Here is an 18,431-nt window from a genome sequence, read left to right as displayed (position 1 = left end):
AGTATTACTTAAGATGTGAGATTTTCTTTCTTTTTAGTAAGTTCAAAGTATAATGATATACATTATATTTTTAACATACTAGAAATTAATTAGAATGTCACAATATGAAAGAGGATTTTTTTAGGAGAGAGGATGGATGGGGGAATATAAATAAAATGTTCATACTACATTCCAAGAATCTCTAATACATTGTTAGCATAAAATATTTATAGTGTTGTTATTTTAGATTAGTAAATTTTTGTGTCCATATCAGACTTATTTTTCTCCGTTTTTCACTGATTTTCATTCAAATAATGAACATGTCTTTCAAAAAGAAGCATAAAACCTTGCGATAATATTAAAATTATTTTCCATGTTATTGAAAAGGGTGCCAGGAAAGCATTTTTTTTTAAATATTTTTATTTGGGATATATTTTGCAATAGATTTTTTTTCTATATAGACTTAATATGAATATGCATTTTACCATAATTTAAATATAAAACAGCAAAAATCAAATTCTGAATTAAATTATTATAAAGGGTCAAATTGATTTCTAAATGATGATGTTGATCCAAATATTGAATTTTGCTGTTGATTTAAAGATGAATATATTATATGCAATTTATTTGCAGTGAATATTGTCATATATATAAACTATTGTGCCATTCTGGCTTTTAGATAATGACAATAGTTGTATTCTATTATATTAGAAAGTGCCATTTAATTCATCTTATGCTTACTTTTGCATACATCTACAAAAAAGCATCTGTCATCTCTTCACAATTTTCTTTCGGTGAATTGTATTTCTGATGTTCGTTTTGAAGGTTTATTTAAAAGTATAAGTAAATTTAAAATGTTTCAATTTATCCTCATTATATACAAATGTAATGTTGTTACTACATTCAATTGCTTTTTTTTATCACAGATTTCTACTAAATTTATGATTGTGTAAGTGATTAAAATAAATAAAAAAATTTAATAACTTGCACAATCATAAGTGAATGTCATAAGTAATCGTAAGTGAGTTTTAGTAATATTAAGATAAAATATTACTAAATTTCTTATTTTACAAATCACAACATCTTTTACTCATTAAAATTGGCTATCACATTAAAAAAAAACTGATAATGTTTCTAATTATTTATTATTATGATTAATCATAATATTTACATCTATTTTATAAGAATGTGTTTGTTAAATTTTTTCTATACTGGTCTTTAAAAACTGTTAGTGTATGAATGCAATATTATGTTCTGAGTTTAGCTTTTCTTCTCTCATTTTTAAATGTTATTTAATATATTTTGCAAAAGTTTAATCTTTTCTGTTGTGCTTATGACACAAAATGTTTAATATGTATCCAAATGTACTACTACTGTTATTTTTGGATTTTCTTAATTATTTGCAATTTCACTTCAATCATAATTATATCATTAACATCTGAGATTCTTTACACTCAAAGTAATCAGTTATTTTGATCTTATTGTTTTCATGTTAGAAAAATCAGCTTTAAAAAGAAACAAAATGCTTTTTTTTTTTTTTTTTTTTTTTTTTAGTATTTAGAAAACTAAACAATAGCTTATCCATGAATGTTTAGATGATGAAAATATGCATATAAATATGAATTATCTACTTTTGAAATGCCAAAATTTGTTCTTGTTGCTCTGGAGTTTAAAAATTTTTAGAAGAAAAACTGGGAAATACAATATTTTTATTCTTAACTGATTTTAAAAATGAAGTTACTCGTATTTACATCTCTAAGTACTGATCTACAGTTTTTTTCCTTGCTTTCTATAGGATTTTTTTTTCTGAGTCAGTATTGACTTTTGTGAAATAACAGTATTTGTGAAAGTTTATCATTCTGTATGGCTGAAATGACTTATGTTGTCGTTTGATTTGTAGACAGATATCTTTTTCATTAATGAGTAAAGATAATATGATGTAAAAGACACACAATTTTATTATATTACAAAATAAGAATGATTTAAATAAAATTTTATTCAACTTTGAATTGATTTGTTGGAGAGATCTCAAAGATTTTTATTACTTATTTAAGATGTGCAACAGTTGTTAAGTTTTCAATTGAAAAAATGATATTTGTCTAGCATGAGAATACTTCAGTTCCAATTACAGATTTAACAAGCCCATATACATGAAATATCTTTGTTGAAAACAAATCTTGAGATGGTGATATTAAAGGAGAGACTTTATTGCCAGATCGTCAATTCTGTCTAAACTTTACAGAAAATAAATTCAATCACAAATTGGTTTATTTGGAATTGATAGTGGTTGTGATATCAATTTTCTTCATATAAAAAAGAAATCCGTCATGCTTTTATGAAATAATAATATTTGGCTTATTTTAAATCCTTCAAAAAAGTGTTTTGTATTATTCTTTTCAAATTTTATCTTTCAGTGTAATATTGTTGGAATTTTAAAAGTTTATTGTGTTTTGAAATTATCAGCTGACTAGACAACAAAGCACCATGACCGATTTCTGAAATGACATTTGTCTATGGAGTAGCATTTCAACGCTCTATAGTTTGATTTCATGTGCATTATCTTTTTAGGTGTTTTCTCAAATTCCCCTTTACATAATTATCACAATCTATGCCATGGAAAAGCTATTAAAAATGATTTACTGTATCTTTTTTTTATTTGATGAAATGTACATGAATGAAATATCAATATATTAATTTACAGGCTATTGAGAGGTTTTTTTTTTAAACAAAAATATTTTCAAAATGTTTTTTTATGACATTTGAATTTCTGGATTTTTTATAATCCTTTTTATAGCATATTAGTGTCAATAATTCAAATAATTGGATTTAAATATATTGCAATAATCAACTTATTCAAACTTTTAAATCGCATTTGCAACCCTATATGTGCAGTCATCTTAATTACCCATAATATATAAAATTTTAATCTATCACATAAATTCTATTAGCAAATGACCTGCAATTAGAAAACTTTTATTGCTATATAGTATTAAATTCTTGTTTTATAGAAATGATAAACTTAAAATTTATAATGATTTTTTTACTAGAAGGTATCAATGGCAATATATTTACAAAATCTTAACACAGTTCCTAATCATTTGTTTTGAGGTTTAATTTTTATGATACTGCTTATATAACTTCATAGCTATTTTGAGTACTTGATGATGTAGGCAGCTGATGATGTTTTATATGACTAAAAATATATATATTATAGCAATAACTTGCATGTAATTTTGATGTTCCTCCGTTAATACTTAATGAAGGAACTTCTTATTATGAAGTTTTTAAAATTTTATATGCATAGCTGTTAATAATTTTATATTGTTCATTTTCTTTTTTATTCTTGTAATGTTTGTTATTATTGTTGCATAATATTAAGATCTGACTCAGCATCACATATGTATCATATTCATTATTTTTTCAATTGTTCATGTTTTGCAATTGTACAGATGAAAAATGTATTTATAAATGGAATATTGTACCAGTTTCTTACTTTTTTTCCTACCTTCACAATTATCCTGGATATGAGACAATATTCATAATATTAATATATATATATATAATATGCCAAATTAATCATATGTAAAATTCTATCATATCTTAAAAATAAATTATTTTATCAAATTTTTTTGTTTCTGTTGTGTATGGGAATCATTCATATATGAATCATACTAAATTTTTTAATTTAATAATTTTAACTACTCACTTTTTAATTACTAAAAATTTTTATCCTTATTGATGTTTCATGTACTACACCTTATACTCTGTTTCACCCTAACTTGGCAGTATTGTAAAAGGTAGAAAATGTGACGCTCCGCGTTGGGAAAGAGTTCCCCATCAATTCCGACTTTAAAATAGTTAAAATGCGCAGAAATTTATCAAATAATATCATAAATTACAGAAATCCTTTTTTTATCAATATGTATTTAAAATTATTCTCAAGTTAGAAGTGCTTATTTGTTAAGTATTTTGTAAATAAAGCGAACGAATAAAACTAAAAGATTGACATAATGAATTCCACTTTGGCTAGAACCGGTCTTCAAGGTCAATATTTGGCGCATTTTTCTTTTACGTCTCCGCCAACTCAACTTCATTCAGTTCGCAACCATAATCATCTTTCGTACTTTTTTTATTTTCGCTTTTTTAGCAGCTGATATTTTTGATACTATTAATCGCATTAGTATTTATTAGTTTTGTTTGGTGAATATTTATTCGATTCGTCATTTCTATTAACTTCTAAAATGTTTGAAAAAGAGAAAGTGTTTTCACCGACTAAGCTGTGCACACCTTCAAGATGAGTGAAACCAACAAGAAGGGCAACATGTAAAAACATATTAAATGTTTATTCTCGACTCCGAGAAAACCCTTAAGATTCTATCAATCAAATCGTTGATAAAGTTTCGCATCTTACAGATGTTTCGCAATGAACAGTTTTCCTTTTGAAAAAAGAAATAAAGGCATCCTTTAAGTACCCCTGGAAAGAAGCGACCAGGCTCAGTAGATAAACATTCAGGTCTTGTAAAATATGATGATTTTACATTAATCTGTATTTGACAAAAATCCGTGCATTTTTTTCGCAGAAATGAGATCCCAACATTAGATAAAGTTTTAAAAGATGTGAACGATGATACAGATATCTTTTCGAAAAACATTAGCCGAACTACGCTTTACAGAATATTGAAAGATATATTGTTTTCTTTTGAGAAACGGTGAAACGAAATGAAATAACTTTAATGATTTATTAAAATAATGTGTCAATAATATTGAAAAAATAATGAAAATAAGGAAACAATTAATTCTCCGATAAAGTGATAATATGATAAAGTAAATAAATATTTACTATTTGGCGAAAAATTTGCGAGATAAAGTTTCGCCAGCGATCTGCATTTCTAGTAACATTGTACTTTAAAGTAACCCTGTTCCCCTGACGGCGACTGCGATTCGGCATGCCTAGAATATACACTACTGCCAAGTTAGGGTGAAACAGAGTATAGCATTCATTACATTCTGACTAAGTCATTCATAACAATTTGTAATTGTTAAAAACAGAGTTTACCAAATTGCTTGGAAATTCTACATTTTCCAAATTCTTTGCAAAACTTTATGCATGGCTTAACTTAAAATATGAATTTATCAACTTCCATAGCATTGAAATATTGTAAAAACAAACTAGATATTTTCGAGAACATGTAAAATTTTTAACTGCTTTGTCCCTAGGATTCTGCAGCAATTGAACATTCATAAATAATACATTTTCCAAACGTTTATTTATTTTTTTTAGCCAATCAATCATATTTATTTTCAATCATATAACTAGACATCGATTTTAAAATCGTGCACTTGGTAAATATGTACTTTCAATTTTATTTCCAATAACTCTTATTAATTTTCAAAACTGGATATATATTAATGTACTAACTTATTGATATATTAATTTTCTTCAGTTTATTATTTAATAAATTGAAGTTTCACTGCACATCCAATGGAGGCAAAACTTAATTTGTTATTTTTAATTCAGAGAACTTTTTATTAAAATGAGCTATTAACAATTGAAAATAATATTCTGTTTATTATAAAGTTTTCATAACAAAGAAACATTGATTATATATCAAATTTTGCTAAAACCTACTTTCTCAGAAATTTGTTAAATTGAAAGAATCAATTAAATCTTTTGTGAAGCAAAAATAAGCAGATATTTCTGTTTAAATTTCATTTGCTTCAATATATAATGCAGAACATATCAATTGATAACGAGAAAAATATATATAATATTTCAAAGACATATTTACATAGATTTTTATATTGCTTAAAGATAATTTTATTCTTTTATCTTCATATAGGTTTAAAGCTTCTTATTTTATTTTTCAGTTAAAACAATATCTATAAATTCAAATATATTTGGCATGCATAAAAAGAATTTTTGTTTAATAATGAACAGGAATAATATAAAGATGATTGATTTAAAAAAATAATATTGAAAAAAATATTAACTTAAAGAAATGAAAATAAAAACATATTTGCACCAAATGAAAATGTAAACATCAACAATTCATAGCTTTTTCATTCAACATCATCAAACATATAATCGTTTGGATTTTTAAAAAGTATGTAATGCATTTATCAATTCAATATGTATGCCATCTTTAAATCATGTAAAATACAATATATTCAAACAAACACGTGTTTCTTCAAATCTTTAGGACTTAAGAGTAATCAAAAGTACTAAAAAATGATAGCAGACTATTGTGAATGTCTATGGAAGATAAAAGCTTACAGGCGGTAGATCATAATTCATATGCATTGCAATTACGATATACTTCCAGCTTCACAAGAATTAACTTCTAGTTTAGTTAGGTATGTGTAGAAAGAAGTAACCCCCCCTCCTCCCAAAGCTATTTTACTAAAATCATAAATTCCAATTTACATAGATTGGATTAACAACTGTGTTGCTTCATAATTACCATACTGAGCAAAATATTACAAACCAGTATTGGAATATACAAAAAATTACAATTTTGAATTCAGGATATTAGAACAACCTTACGAATTAGTTGCTTTATTTGATCATATGTAACATTACATACATAGTCGGAAGTTTTTTATACTTGTAATTAGGGAAGTTTTCAATTTCATAACAATATTTAGTATTAATCAATCACAATGTTGATATACAGGATACACATATAATACACAGACCTGCTGCCTCTGTTAAATAGCAAAATTTATTCTCTAAGTCAAATCAACTAGTACTACTTCATTTTAATATACAGCCTAACAATAATGGCTGATATTTTTATATTCTTTCTCAGAGGACAAAGGATTGGTTTATCATTAATGTATGTTATGCTGTTATGAGAATAGGTTTAATACACCGGCTGTAGCTTACTCTTTACAAGTATATCAATGAGTGAATGGAAAGTTTTCATGTTTATGTTATATCTTAACTTATTTTAGGTGAAATCGATGCAAACTGCATGCCAAAAATATTTTCAAGGAGCTATGATGTTAGTTATTTTTCACATACTATCGACATAACTAGTTGAGTAGGAAGGTAATATACAATGCTTGACTTTTCAATCAACTAGCTGCATAAAAGGGAATTTCGATTATTAAATAGCCCCAGTGGTGAGAATCTTTTTCATAGAAATATCAGTATAATAATTTTTGTCAAAATTGTCGGTTTTCGACTATATAATTCATACCACATAAGCTTTTACTTTATGATAAATTATTTGAGAAACAGTTTTCAAAAAGAAACTATTCTGAATACTTATACATTCAGAACAACTAATAAAACTTTTATAAATTACACATGTATATGAGAAATGCTATTTCTTGTCAAAAAGATATATTATTGTTTATTACACTACAATTCAACAAGACAAAAAAATTCATTATACATAAATATTATAGAAGCTTTCATGTACTTCTAGTTTGTTAAATAATGAAATTAGTTTGTGTTACACAGAAATGATTATTAACCAGGAATAATGAAATTTCAGAATGATTGATAATTATATTTTATTTATAACATTACATAAATAACTTGTTATTGTAAACAAAATTAGTTGCAATTTACAAGGATATATAAAAATGTACTTTACAACTTCACATTCTTTCCAAAAAATAATGCAATATCACTTGCATAAAATTTTAATTCATTATGTACGAAAATATTTTCTGATTCATTGAAAAGTATATATATCTGTCCTAACAAACATCATATGCTTACTTCTCATTTAATCCTTCAGCAACGCTGATGTAAATATTTTTTGAAGAATGTGAGTAAGATTGGAAGAATCAAAACACATAAATGTCCTTCCAGCAGGTAACTGCTTTGAAAGCATTGCTGCCTGATCACCTAACGAACCAATAAATATTGCAAAAGCATTAACTTTAGGATCTGATGTCAAAAGCTTGCCAAATGAATTCGGTGAAATGCCATACCTATCAAAATTAGCATCACTCATAATTATGACAAAATATTCATCAGCATCTTCTTTAGTAATTGTTCTTATTGCATGACTTGTTGCTTCCAAAGTGTTATCACCGCTCATGCAAAACTGTGTGTGAGCATGCATGTTTCTAATCAATTCCAGCCTCTCTTTTCGATTATTTGGCGCTTTGCCGAATTTTGAAAACTCAATACAAAAATCTTCACCTGAATGTCCAATTATTTCATATTGGAATCTTTCTTGATAACCTTCAAAAGCTTCCATAACTAAAACTACACTCTCCAGTTCTCTTTGAAGTCTATTATCATGTCCATTGAAACGATACATGCTCCCACTGACGTCAACAACTAATCTCAACAATTTTGGCTTTTGTTGGGGACTACCTATTTCAGGATCTTGTTCACCTCTCTTTTTATAAATAGCTTTCTCACCAGTTATACTCTCTATAATCTTTGTATCATCGAATTCGCCAGACGTTTGATGTTTCATCCACTGCCTATCTTTGCTTTTTGCTTGCAAGCTATCTAGTATAAGGCGTAAAGATTTAACTTGTTTTTCGACACTGCTGAGGAACTGGTTATATAATTCTGCATCGTATGGGCTCATTTTGATTTTCTTCAATTCCTCTTTATATGCTTTCATTGCCATCAGTCTGGCAGCTTCTCTAACTTCTGGAGGTACCATCTGCTTTTCTTCATCTGAGATTTGGAACACATTGTGGCCTGCATCAAGACGATAAGGACCACCTCTTCCTCCAAGTCCGGCAGTATCACGCCCACCTGTACCTCCAGCCCACATATTGCCACCAACATGAGGTGCACCCGTAGGATCTATTTTACCATGTTTAGGACCAGATACGGGTTTCTGATTTATATGTTGGATAGTAACTTGTTGCTCATTATCCAAACCAGTAAATTTCTTCCAGGCATCGAATGAATTTTGAAGTGTATTTTTATTTACTTCCCATTTCTTAATGCAACCTGTTACATCTGAAGTCACAATGTTACCATTTCGCATAGCACACATCAACAGATACGGATTTGATGAATTAAGTAGCCAATGAGCAAATGATGATACCCTGTAAGGTAAATTTATCTCAATGTAACTATAAGTTTTATCATTTAAATCAATTACTTCTAGACAGCCTGCACCAAGTTGTGTAGAACTAGTTTCTACATGGGAAGGAATATCATCAGAATGAACAAATCTTATTATCTGATTGCTGTGAGGTAATATGCAGGCATTTCCACTTTTATCAGAAATCGATTTTTCTCTGGGAAAACTCAATACTTTTAAAATCTTGTCTTCATGGAGTGATCCAGACATAATGCAAGCAAAATCATCTAAATTTGACATCAATGCAATGTGTTTTGCAGTATCTATTGCATTTGATTCAGTAAGAAAATTGCTTAGCATTGCAGATTTAATATTAACACTCAATGTTTTATCAAAAATATCTCCATCTGTAAGTTTTCTGATTTTCCAACGATCAAGATTTGCTATATCAGCAATAAAAGTATCATTACATTTTAATATTAACGTATCTTCATTCAAAGAACAGATCTTGATGATATTTTGAGGAGTTTCAGTTTGATAAATAACATTGTTTGCGAAGTCCAACACGAATACTGTGAATCCATTTTTATCATATAAGATTATTTTTTTATCAGATAACAAATCAGAACACAAATGCAACTGTTTTTTAGGAGATTTAGAATAAACCATGCTAATTTTTGTAATTGCTTCTTCTAATACAGAAGCTAGATTTATTTTATGTACTAAGCCATTTGTTGGGTGTATAAGAAGTGTTTGATTTGTTTCACTTTCTTGTAATAATACACACTCTTCATTAGCAACATCTACAGGAGATATTTTTATCATTGGTTTAAATCCGCTTCTGATGCTTGGAAAATAATTAAGTAAATTTAAACTTTTTAGCTGCATTGTATCAAAATTCAAAGAGAATAATGAAATAGGATTAGCAGTTGCAACATAGATTATATCATCCACTCTATTAGTAGCAGCAATATCCATTGGTACATTGTTAGAACCAATAGGCAATTCAAAAGAGCTCTGTTGCTCTGAAAAAGTGGCTGCCCTGGCTTCAACAGTATTAAGAGGGTCTTCTTTTACTGGCAGGTTATTCCCATTTGATAGAAGTAATCGAGAAGTGAAAGATGGCCAAACATCCAAATTATCCGAAAACTTCAATTCCTGCTTCAGACAAAAATCTGGAAGTTTGTAATTATTTGCTAATTTTACAGATAATGACTCAGATTCTGAAGGTATTCCGTGCTTTTTAAATATGTCATTAAGGGTTTCTTTTAATTCCTGACTATAAGAATCAAAATCAAAAACATTTTTCAAAACAAAAGGTATTCCTTCATCCGGAAATTTTTCTAGATGTTTAATTATATTGACGACTTCGCGTGTCGAATACGGATAGGATATTAAACCTGCATCAGATAAAGAACGCAATTCTCCAAATAACCTAGACAATTTTTTGAGTGAATCCTCCGGAACATTCGGACCATATTGTCGTAACATGGCTACTTCTGAATCGAGACTCGGATTGTCTACGGCATGGCAGCTGAAAATATCTCCCAACACAGCAAAGAAATCATTACCCAAAAAAGGGAACCCTGGACGATTCGCTAAAACTATCATTCTAAAATCAGGATGCATAACTACTTGAGAATTATCATTTGATTTTTCTTCAGTATGATGCACAATACATCGTCCGTCCGACAAATGCATTTCACCTGAAACAACAAGGGCTTTTAAAATGCTAGTTACATGTGTTGGAGCTTTATCTGCCTCGTCAACAACTAAGACACGACCATACTGAACAGCCTTCAGCAAAGGTGAATCTTCATATACAATTTTTCCATCTCTTACAGTTGGTTGTTGAGTAAGGGATTGGACAGTTGTATCTCTGTGCAATTGAATATATTCTCTTGGCCGGTTCAATAACTGCAGAAAACGGTCTGTTATTTTATTCTTTCCAACTCCTTGATTGCCGACCAAAAGTAAATGTTCACCTAAAAGAAAATCTTGCAACATAGCTTCCATTATGCTGACATGTTCAAAATTATTATAAAATTCTATTTTGGGAACTTTCACTTTACTTGAATCTGGTTGGTATATGGGAGCACTAGTGTTTCCTATATGCAGATTGCCATTGCTTACATTAATGAGTTTATCATTCGTGATTATTTCAGAATCTTCAATGTTCAAAGACTCTAACATATTTTCAATAGCTTGTTTTGTTAGCGGTGGTAAAAATTTTGTCAAGCATGATTGAGTAATTAAGTTGTAAACACTAGCATCAGGGAAGATGGAAAGTCTTCGCGCCATTCGAACTAACTGCCGAGTTGAAAGTGAAGAACTGACGTTTCTCAGAGCATCATCATCCGAATTTCGTAATTTGTGGGTGAATTCTAATATGGAATTCATTTTCGCACTAACATTACCAACCATTTTTTCTATAACAATTTTCTCTTCTTGAAATGAAAGAGGTCTAACAGAATGAAAAAGGAATATCGAGAGTAGCTCAGGATTTATCCAATTATCTTTCATGCTTTGTGTTTTCGGTGGTTCAGCCAGGGCTACGATTCGAAACGAAGGATGAATTCGTATGATTTTATTTTCCTTCATGACTTCATCAGGTAAATTTAACATCTCTTTCAAAGTATCATAGCGGTCATGTCTCAAAAGTCTTGTACCATCATACAGTTGCATTTCCCTATCATGGACTAATCTTCTAAGAACAGAAAACGTACTGGAATGTAATCGTTGCAAACCATCTAACACAAGCAATTTGCCACTTTCAGCAGCTTGAATAAGTTGCGTAGACCTCCACAAGGTGTTTCCTTTTTCATCAGTGATCCTTTGTTGTAATAAGTCTCTAGCTGTCATGTCATTGTAAAGCATCAACATTTCGACAGGATAATTGAGAAGGGAAGCAAATTTTCGTATTAAAGTAGACTTACCACAGCCTCTATTACCAATTACACAAAAGTCATTTTCCGCATGAGTCATTAAGAAATTGGCCAAAACATTTTCATGATACGGGTTAGAAATAAAATTTGATGGATTTCTTTTTTTATTGTGTGCTAAAATTTCTGACTTGAATTTATAATTATTAATTTTAATTTCTAAAACATGCTTTAAATTCTGATTTTTTGATTGATTTTCTAAAATTTTGTACTGAGTTTTCACTTTAGCAGGATAAACTGAAAATTGCTCTAGAGTCTTCAAAACTGAGTTCTGATTTTCCTTGGATAACAGCAAAGTATATGGATACATTAATTGAAACAAATATTCCATTGACATATTAGGAAATTTATCCCAAATTTTAACAGTACTGGATATATTTTCAACGGGAAACTTCGGCAGTCCTAAATTTGTTGATTCGTTCGAAAGAAATGTATAACAGGCATACAGGAAGCTTTTCAAGTCTTGCTTTGAAATATTTTCTGTTAAATTTGAAAGTTCCATGAACTGATCCTCAAATTTTGGAACTACATGCCGGGCCTGAAATCTAGATCGGAAAGGAGGATCCAAAGGATTGCCTTTAAAATGAGGTATTGGTAAACCTAAAGCAACCACCCTAAAATTTTCAGAAACACGAACCAATTTCCATTTATCCAATTCTTCTTGTGTATGTTCGGATAACAGGTGATCATATTTTTCCGGTGCAACAAGGAAGCGTCCATCTTCTAGCTGCATTTCGCGATTTTCCAACAAATTGTTCAATACCGGTAAAACATTTCTCTCTACCTTTTCAACACCATCAAGAATCAAAAACCTTCCTTCAATAGCTGCTTTCACAGCAGACTGATCAACATAATGCGCAGTACCGTCGAAAATTTCTCGCCTCTGCTTCAAATCATTTTCAGTAGTATCTCTAGTTAATACAACATATTCTGCTTCCCGCTGCATCATCTCCAAATATGAAAGTATGACGCGACCGCGAAAAGGTCCTGGCAAGCCAATTAGAAACATATCTTGTCCCAGTAAATCCTTTTTTAAAATCCATTGTAAATGTTGAATCAAACTTTCTCTTGGCTCCTTTGGGAAGTAGTGAACAGGAACTAATAGAGGGTTTTTAGGTTCATTCACAACTTTGGAAACGTTGCCAATTTTAACTTCCTTATATTCTGGAACTTTGTTCTTTGTGACAATCGCCGAAACACTCAACTGTCTTTGCAACTTCAGTAAAGAATTATGGATTTTTCGAAATACATAAGGCATGATGATTTATTATTCACATAAATTTTATAAAAGAAGTATAAATTAATCTTGTAATTCTAGAATTTTTATCAACTTTTTGATAAAAAATTCCAAAAATCTTGCACTTCTAATTTCCATAGAGTCTCTGGATTTAAATCAGATAGCAATGTCAATTTCATTGCTCTAATTTCAACATTTGATTCTGTTGACAGAACTTCACCAATAACCATAACATACTGATCTATAAATAAATAGATGCAATAAAAATAATTAATTAGAACATTCAATCGAAGATTAAACTAAATCAAGCAAAATATTTAATAATTGATAATAATTTTTTATATTATAAACATTGATAATAATCTTTTATTCCAATAAGACACGCATAATTTAATTTGTTTGAAAATTTTCAACTTATTTAACAAAATAATTAATATAATATTGTAATCAATAATAAAACATTGAAATCCCCTTTTTTGGTATTTATTTATGAAGGTATTTTTGGTAAAATACAAAATTTAAACCCTTCAGTTATTGTAAAAGTATTCAATTGAAAATGTGTTGCTTGAAGATATTTTTAAAATTTAGCATTGATTAATTTCAAAAATTAAAATTTTTAAGGATGCTTTTATTTTTGCAAATAATTAAGAGATAAAATTTATTTATTTATTTGATTGTCAGTACAGTTACTGTTTTCATTACTCCTCAATATCAATCAAATATTCCCAACTTCCTGTTTAGTAATGTTCTCATATTGTGTCAATAGCAACCAAATGACCCTCACACAGGAGGTGACAGAATAAAAAAGAAGAATGAAATTATATATTAAATGACGAAGAAGAGAAGATTAAATCAAAGAATGTGGTGGAGGAGTAATTTACTAGTAAAGAAATTATAGTAAAACACTAGAAAAGGTAAAAATGCTTCCGATACAGCCTCTGTACTAACCATAAGGGAAATGTTAAAAGTAAAATAAAAAGTGAGAAAAATTTTTGAAAAAAAAAAATGCTTTCTAGAAATGGTTCTTGTAACAGAATAAAACAAAAATATAAACTATTCAATTGCCGCAACTTGTATAACTTGTCACATTAATTTCAAATAATCAGCATAATATTTCATTTGATTAGTTTTTTTCAAAAGTGGTTTGAAAAGAAGGTCAGAATTTTTTAATCATGGATAGGGAAATAATTTTGAAATATATAAAACGACCTTAAGCACCCAATGTGTCAAATTGGTACTTGCAATTCTTAAAATGGCACTCAAAAAAACTATACATGCACACACTGCATTTCCACAAAATTATGTTGGCAAAATATGCTTCAGATTTCAGACATCCAATCATATATTTTGAAAAGCATAATTTAACCACATAAGAAAGTTGTTTTTCAGAGTTGAAATTTATTAAATGAAAGTAACTCACAGCTTAAGATTTAAAAAATCTCAAGGATTAGAAAGAAATTAAAAAAATTTAGCTATTGAAAAATTCTTTTTTTTTTTCCCAGTGTAATATAGTACATCCATGTGAATATTTTACAAGAATAAATAAGTGGTAAAATTGTTCAAGAATTTTATTTTACAGAATCCTCTTTCCATTACATTCTTTAAATTTTGGGGCAACAATGACATTTCTTTAATCATAATTACTTTATTGAAAGTTATCCAATTTAATATATGTTTATTAGAATTTCATTCATTAAAAGAATTTAATACCAAAATATTTAAATTTGAAAATATGACATTTAAAAAAAAACTGTGTACATAAGTTAATTATAATCAAAATTTTGATGAATTTTAATGTTAATAGCAATTTATTACTTGATCTGCTATTAATTCCTTTGTATTCATCACACAGAATTTTAATTAACTAAAAATTAAGCAAAATTTGAATATTTTCATGCCATAATTTATAAAAACACTATAGCACATAACTGCATTTTAGAATTCAAAAAAAAAAAAAAAAAATCTTAAAATCCAAAAAATTTAATATGTTTAGTGATACCAATTAAGTTTATGTAAATTTTTTGTCCAGTTTTAATAAATTTTTTAAATACATCTTTTTTATGTTGCAATAAAACTCAATTCTGCTTTATTGATGTTATAAATATTTCAAATTTTTCTTGCAGTGTTGATGATTAAAAATGAAGATTTAATTTATTTTTTTCTCTACTGAATAAGTTTTTATTTAATGTATATTTCAAAGAACAATTTAAAAAAAAAAAAAAAGTTATGTGGAAATTAGGTTAGGTTAAGGTTCAGCATAAGAAGATGAAAAAATTTTTAAGTTTGTGCATTTTTAATTCCTTAATTCTCATGTAAAACATCAGACGAGCATCAAGTTATCACTTCTCAAAACTTAAAGTGCAATTCAATACACAAATTAAAGAAAATCCACAAGCAATTTAAGTATTTTATGGATACTTAATTAAATTTGTAAAACAGACTGCTCATTCTAAAAAGGGAAATTTTCACTGAAATTTTTTTTTAAAAAAAAGCAAAATAATAAAGAAATTAAGCACTTATTGTTTCCTGTAATATAATTAAAAGAAAGATGAATAAAAATATATTATCTTTCTTTTTATTTGATGTTATGCTTTTTATTGTAATACATATTTTTTTTTTAATTTTCTGAAATACTATGGTAAATCCTGAAATATATTCTGTAGTACACAAAAAATTCCATGGCTGAATGATACTAGTTTCTGCTGCTACATTTTCACCAAACATGCTTCAATTCAATAAGCATGTCATAAGATCAGATGACAGAATAACAAATTAGTTACAAGATAACAATGAGAAATAATATCATAACTGTGTAAGGTTTCTAAATTGATGCAAGTTACAGATCTATCAAAATTTGAAGTTTAAAAATACTTTAAGAAAGCAATTAAGATTAAGCTGCATATAATATTTTTTATTGAAATTCCTAACAACAATCACCCTGGCAAACCAATTGGTTACCAAAGGAGACTAGTGACTAAATTCACAAAACAGAATGCAAATTCTTTAAATAAGAAGAAAATATATAAATAATATTAGTTTGTAAATGTAGTTTCAAATTATAAATGTATTACAAAAGTTAATAAAAAATTATTTTGTACCATGTGTTATCCAAGAACCATAACCAGGTGCTTTACTTGCAAATACAACAGAAGCAGTTCCAGTACCATCATTAATAACAAAACTGTCTTCAGCCTTTAAAACCTAAAATTTAACGACTCCAAATAATATAAAAAAACAAACAGTTTGCAGAGCATTTACAAAGTTTTTTGCATAAATATTAAATCATTAAAATTGGATTTTATGACAATATCTGATTTAATAATATTAAAATTAACAAACTATGTTGAGCTAATAACAAATAATGTAAAATCAGATTTAACCAACTAGTGCACAGTATCCTATTTATAGAATTTGCATTTTACTTCGAAACCAAACAAATTTCATTGATTCTTTTTTTTTTTTTCCCTACTTTGTCTAGGAAATTAACATTTATTCTCTCTAAACAATTTTCATTTTCCACATACCAAATGAAAATAATGTAAAAAAATAATTAAAAAAATATGCGTAATAGAATTATATTATATATCTTTAAATATAGCGATATTCATAAAATAAAGATTACTACTGAACTATATTAAAGAATTTTTTTAATTATTTTTTTTATTCATTTTTGTTTTGATTTAGTTTTGAACTAAGGAATTCAAAAGTAATCCTTATTTTTAGAATTTCACTATGTTTAAAAATATTTTATTTATCTACAACAAAGATTTTTTAAATGATTTTTTTAACAAGTGTTTTGAACATTTTTCTAAAAAAGCAAACTAAATAATGCACATACCAGAATTTAATTTTATTCCACAGTTATAGTAATCTTGGTATTTTTGACTTTAAATGAAATTTACTAAAATCTACATTTATATTAAATTGGGTATTACTGAATTAAAAGTTCTATTTGTAAAATAATCTTTAATAATTAATAAAACATCTGAACAATGTTTTCATTTTCATCAATATTATTCAAATAAGTTTTTTGAAGTAAAAATCACTATATGATCACAAATATCTGGACAATTTTTAACTTACATATTTCCAGACTTTGATTAGCCAGCAGATGTGCCAATTAATAATGTGATATGAGGCTACCGTTTTTTTTAGATAAGGTCTATTACTTTATGAAGACATATAATATAGTTTTTATAACAAAAATAATAAATTGTTTATATTAAGTATAGTTTTTTTATGAATAAGATTTTTTTTTCAATATGCAATAATAGAAAGGGTTACTGATTTTCTAACATAAAAGCATATAAATTTTTTAAAAAGTATAATATCTAAAGGTATAATGACGAAAGAACAGAAAAATTCTACCAAATTAGAATATTTGGTAGATAAGGGCTATTACTTTATGAAGACAAATAATATAGTTTTTATAACAAAAATAATAAATTGTTTACATTAAGTACAATTTTTTATGAATAAGATTTTTTTTCCCAATATGCAACAATAGAAAGGATTACTGATTTTCTAACATAAAAGCAAATAAATCTTTCAAAAAGTATAAGATCTAAAGGTATAATGACGAAAGAACAGAAAAATTCTACCAAATTACAACATTTCTATTAATAAAAAGGTATCAGAATCTTACTCAATAATAATTAAGAGTCAAGAATTCATCATGGATAGGCATATTCATATAAAGATTCTAGATTTTTTTTTTCTTTTTTTTTTTCAATTATAACTTACTTTAACAATTGAACCTTGAATCCAAATAAGATCAACAGGAAAAGATTTATTTTTATAAGACAGTGTCCAGCTTCGATAATTCTTTTGATGGTTAGATTCTGCTTGTCTTAATTTTGTACAGTGATTAATGAAAAGCTTACGCGCCGGTTTTTCACATAAACTCATCCCGAGATATTCAGGAAGATCTATGAAATGAATGCATAATATATCGTTACATAATGAAAATCTTTCTAAAACTTATCTGGTTATTCTAAATTCAAATAGAGATAATAGCTGCAAGGTGTACAAAGAGCAAAATTCCGTTCCATTTTGCCTCACAACAACAAGAAATATCAATTCAGACGATTAAAGTAGCACAATGATGCAATAGTAATGTTTACAAATTTTCCTAGGTCCGTATGAGAAATGACGTTACGGAAGTGGAAAATGTCATTTAATGGCAACAAAAATCAAGCAAAGAAACTAATTTTCCTGCAAAGACACTATTTGAACAGAAGTGAAATAAGAAATAGTACGTAA

The 18,431-nt window shown here is 27.6% G+C and overlaps 1 protein-coding gene across 2 annotated transcripts; it reads right to left on the bottom strand.

Moving 5' to 3' along the window:
• Positions 1 to 7,483: 7,483 nt before the first annotated feature.
• LOC129991616 (von Willebrand factor A domain-containing protein 8-like) lies at positions 7,484 to 18,295 on the bottom strand. Of its 2 annotated transcripts, XM_056098245.1 has the most exons (3): positions 17,913 to 18,295; positions 16,268 to 16,370; positions 7,484 to 13,410 (listed from the first exon to the last, which is right to left on the bottom strand). In XM_056098245.1, exon 3 carries the CDS (start codon positions 13,188 to 13,190, stop codon positions 7,719 to 7,721), a length of 5,472 nt encoding a protein of 1,823 aa, XP_055954220.1. In that variant the 5' UTR covers positions 13,191 to 13,410; positions 16,268 to 16,370; positions 17,913 to 18,295; the 3' UTR covers positions 7,484 to 7,718. The 2 variants fall into 2 exon arrangements, with proteins under 2 accessions (XP_055954220.1, XP_055954221.1); XM_056098246.1 differs by lacking the exon at positions 16,268 to 16,370.
• Positions 18,296 to 18,431: the final 136 nt, after the last annotated feature.

This window comes from Argiope bruennichi, chromosome 2 (genome assembly GCF_947563725.1).
Source record: "Argiope bruennichi chromosome 2, qqArgBrue1.1, whole genome shotgun sequence".
Lineage (NCBI taxonomy): Eukaryota > Metazoa > Arthropoda > Arachnida > Araneae > Araneidae > Argiope > Argiope bruennichi.
Note: the sequence above shows the minus strand (reverse complement) of the source record. Positions and strands in the feature narration are given on the sequence as shown.

What these genes read in the sequence shown, in the direction of transcription:
- LOC129991616 (XM_056098245.1), bottom strand. Translation starts at nt 13,190, where the DNA reads ATGCCTTATGTATTTCGAAAAATCCATAATTCTTTACTGAAGTTGCAA.